General features: G+C 67.3%; 1 protein-coding gene across 1 annotated transcript; it reads left to right on the top strand.

Annotated features, from left to right (window-relative positions):
• Positions 1-337: 337 nt before the first annotated feature.
• MNEG_16007 (hypothetical protein) lies at positions 338-1,986 on the top strand (the record flags this gene model as incomplete). The annotated part of the gene is made up of 4 exons (XM_014035522.1): positions 338-342; positions 722-817; positions 1,257-1,356; positions 1,756-1,986. The coding sequence occupies 4 exons, from the start codon at positions 338-340 to the stop codon at positions 1,984-1,986; spliced, it is 432 nt and encodes a 143-aa protein (XP_013890976.1).
• Between the last annotated feature and the right edge of the window lie 408 nt (positions 1,987-2,394).

Genomic DNA, 2,394 nt, shown 5'->3' on the forward strand with positions numbered 1-2,394 from the left:
CGCCGGGCGTCACGCCGGCGCCGGACGGCGGCGCGCTCGCCGCCTCCTCCGCCGGTTGGTCGGAGGGCGACGGCGGCGGCGGCGGCTTCGCTGTTGCCACCACAAACGGCGGCGGGCAGCACCCGCCGCCGTACACCCTCAAGCTCGGCCCCGTTGAGCTGTCTGCAGGAAAGGAGGTGCGGGAGTTTGTGGCGGTGCCCGACGGCGCCACGTGGGCGGAGGCCACGTTCAAGGGCGGCGAGTTCGACACTCCCAAGCTCTTCCTCATCAGGCGAGCGCTTTCCCACGCGTGCATTGGGGTAAACTTGATGCCTTGTTGAATGAGGGGAAGGGTGGGATGGGGTGCGGGTGTCCGCCGTCGCAGGGCGGATGTCAGGCCAGCGACACGCGCCCGCGCCTGGCGGGAGAGGGGCCTGGGTCGGGAGCGCGTGCAGACCAGGCGTTGCCTGGCACATAGAAGCAGCCTCTGCGGGGGCCAGCTTCCTTGCAGCTGCCGTCCGCCTCGGGCCCGACTCCTCGACTCCCAGACGCGTCCCGCGGCGCACCTCTCATGTGCGCCTTGCCGCTCCTGCCTCCCCCGCGGGTGTCTCCTCCATACCATGTATCATCCCCCCATGCCACACCCTTCCATCCCGATCGATCTCCACCCACACAAACACACGCGCACACACCCATCCCCACGCCCAGCCCTACCTCGTCCCCATACCCCCCATGACCCCAGGGCGAGCCAGCTGGCGCCGGGCACGCGCTACACCGCCAGCGAGTGGCGCACCAACCTGACGCTCAGCCCAACTTCAGAGTACTCCGCGCAGTTCAGGTGACTCATCATGCCTCATCGCGTCGCCACACAGTCATAGCAGACATGATGGCTCGTTCATGGGAACCCAAACCCTGCCGCCCAACTGCAACCAAACAGCAAAAGCTTGTCACCCCACGATGCGCCCCTGAGCGCGGCTGCGTCGTGCTCGCTCTTAATCAGCGGCCGCTCGCCAACTGCCGAGCTTACGCAGCCGCACCTCGCCCCAAGGGACCCCAGATCCGGGGGTCCTTCTTCCACTCACACACAACAATGGTGCCCCGATCGCATTCACAACAGTCTCCCCACTTGCATACAAAAAGAGAGTCTTGTGGCGTTCTCAACGCCGCTTTGCGGCCCACCCCACCCGCCTATGAGTTCACACCAGACCAAAGGAAGCGACATGCTATTGACACCCGCGCCCCTCCGCCCCACAAAACCGCAACAACCCCATCCCCAGGGTCATCGGCGGCTCCACCCTGGAGGTCACCCTCTGCCAGTTCTGGTCCAGCCTCGGGGCAGCTTCCCTCGAGATCGAAGTCAGCTTCCACGGCCTGCAGGTGGGGCGTCAGCCTGACCGCGGCCGCAGGTCCCAGGGGGTTTCGGCTGCGTCAAGGGTCTCCAAAGTTTGGCAGTCGGCCCGCGTCTGAACGATTTGAAGGACCGGGACTGCTCCTGTGCTCCCGTGAAAGCCACGGGAGTGGCTTTCACAAATCGCGCGTGTTGCTGCAAGTGGCGGGCAGCGCGTGCATGTGTGCGCTCTCTGACGTCTCCAGCTGGTCCGCAACATGCGTCATGGCCACCCAGGCACTGGATCCAGCCCCGCCGCCCCCTCCCACGGCGGCGGCTTGCCGTTGCGAATCCGCCCACTGCGCGACAGACTCTCCAGCTCCAGCTCCCACCCAAAAGGTCTCCAAACGCCCACGACCACCAACCACACCCCCCCCCGCCGCCCCCAGGTTGACGGGGCCCTAGGCGGCCGCGCGGGCGGCGCCCCCGGCTGCGAGCTGTCGCTGTCAGGGGCCGCGGGCCTGGGCCGCTTCACGCTGCTGTCGCCACTGCGGCGGCAGCGCGTCAAGCCCGAGGGCAAGCTGAGCGCGGTGCTGGCGCCGCTGCGGCCGAGCGAGAGCGCGCTCGAGCCGCTGGAGAAGCGGCCGGGTGGGTGCGGCGCGACGCAACGCGAGTCTTAACCAAAGGGGCTGTTGCTCTTTGCTTTTCGCATTCCTTTTTTCAGGCGGGCTGAGCAGGGGGATGGCGTGGGGTTGGCAGAAGGGGCGGCCTGCGGGGCGAGGGGCGGGAGGTGGCAAAAAGAAAGGGGAAGCGGTCCGGTCGGTATGCTGGCGCCGCTCTTCCAGCTGCCTAAGGGGCGGGCAAGCTGCGTCTCCTGGACTGCAATATCCTTTCCGCTGGGTTCATGCTCGCTTAACCCCCCCACGCCACCACCATCACTATCGCCCTCATCGCAACGCCAACACCAAAACGGAAACCGCTTGAATCTGCAGAGGAGGCCGGCGCGGCGGCTGCCACGATTGACCAGAAGGGTGAGCCGCCACGCCCCCACCCGCCCGTGCGCCAGCCCCCTCGCTCGTGCACCTCGA

Source organism: Monoraphidium neglectum (assembly GCF_000611645.1).
Source record: "Monoraphidium neglectum strain SAG 48.87 unplaced genomic scaffold scaffold05884, whole genome shotgun sequence".
Lineage (NCBI taxonomy): Eukaryota > Viridiplantae > Chlorophyta > Chlorophyceae > Sphaeropleales > Selenastraceae > Monoraphidium > Monoraphidium neglectum.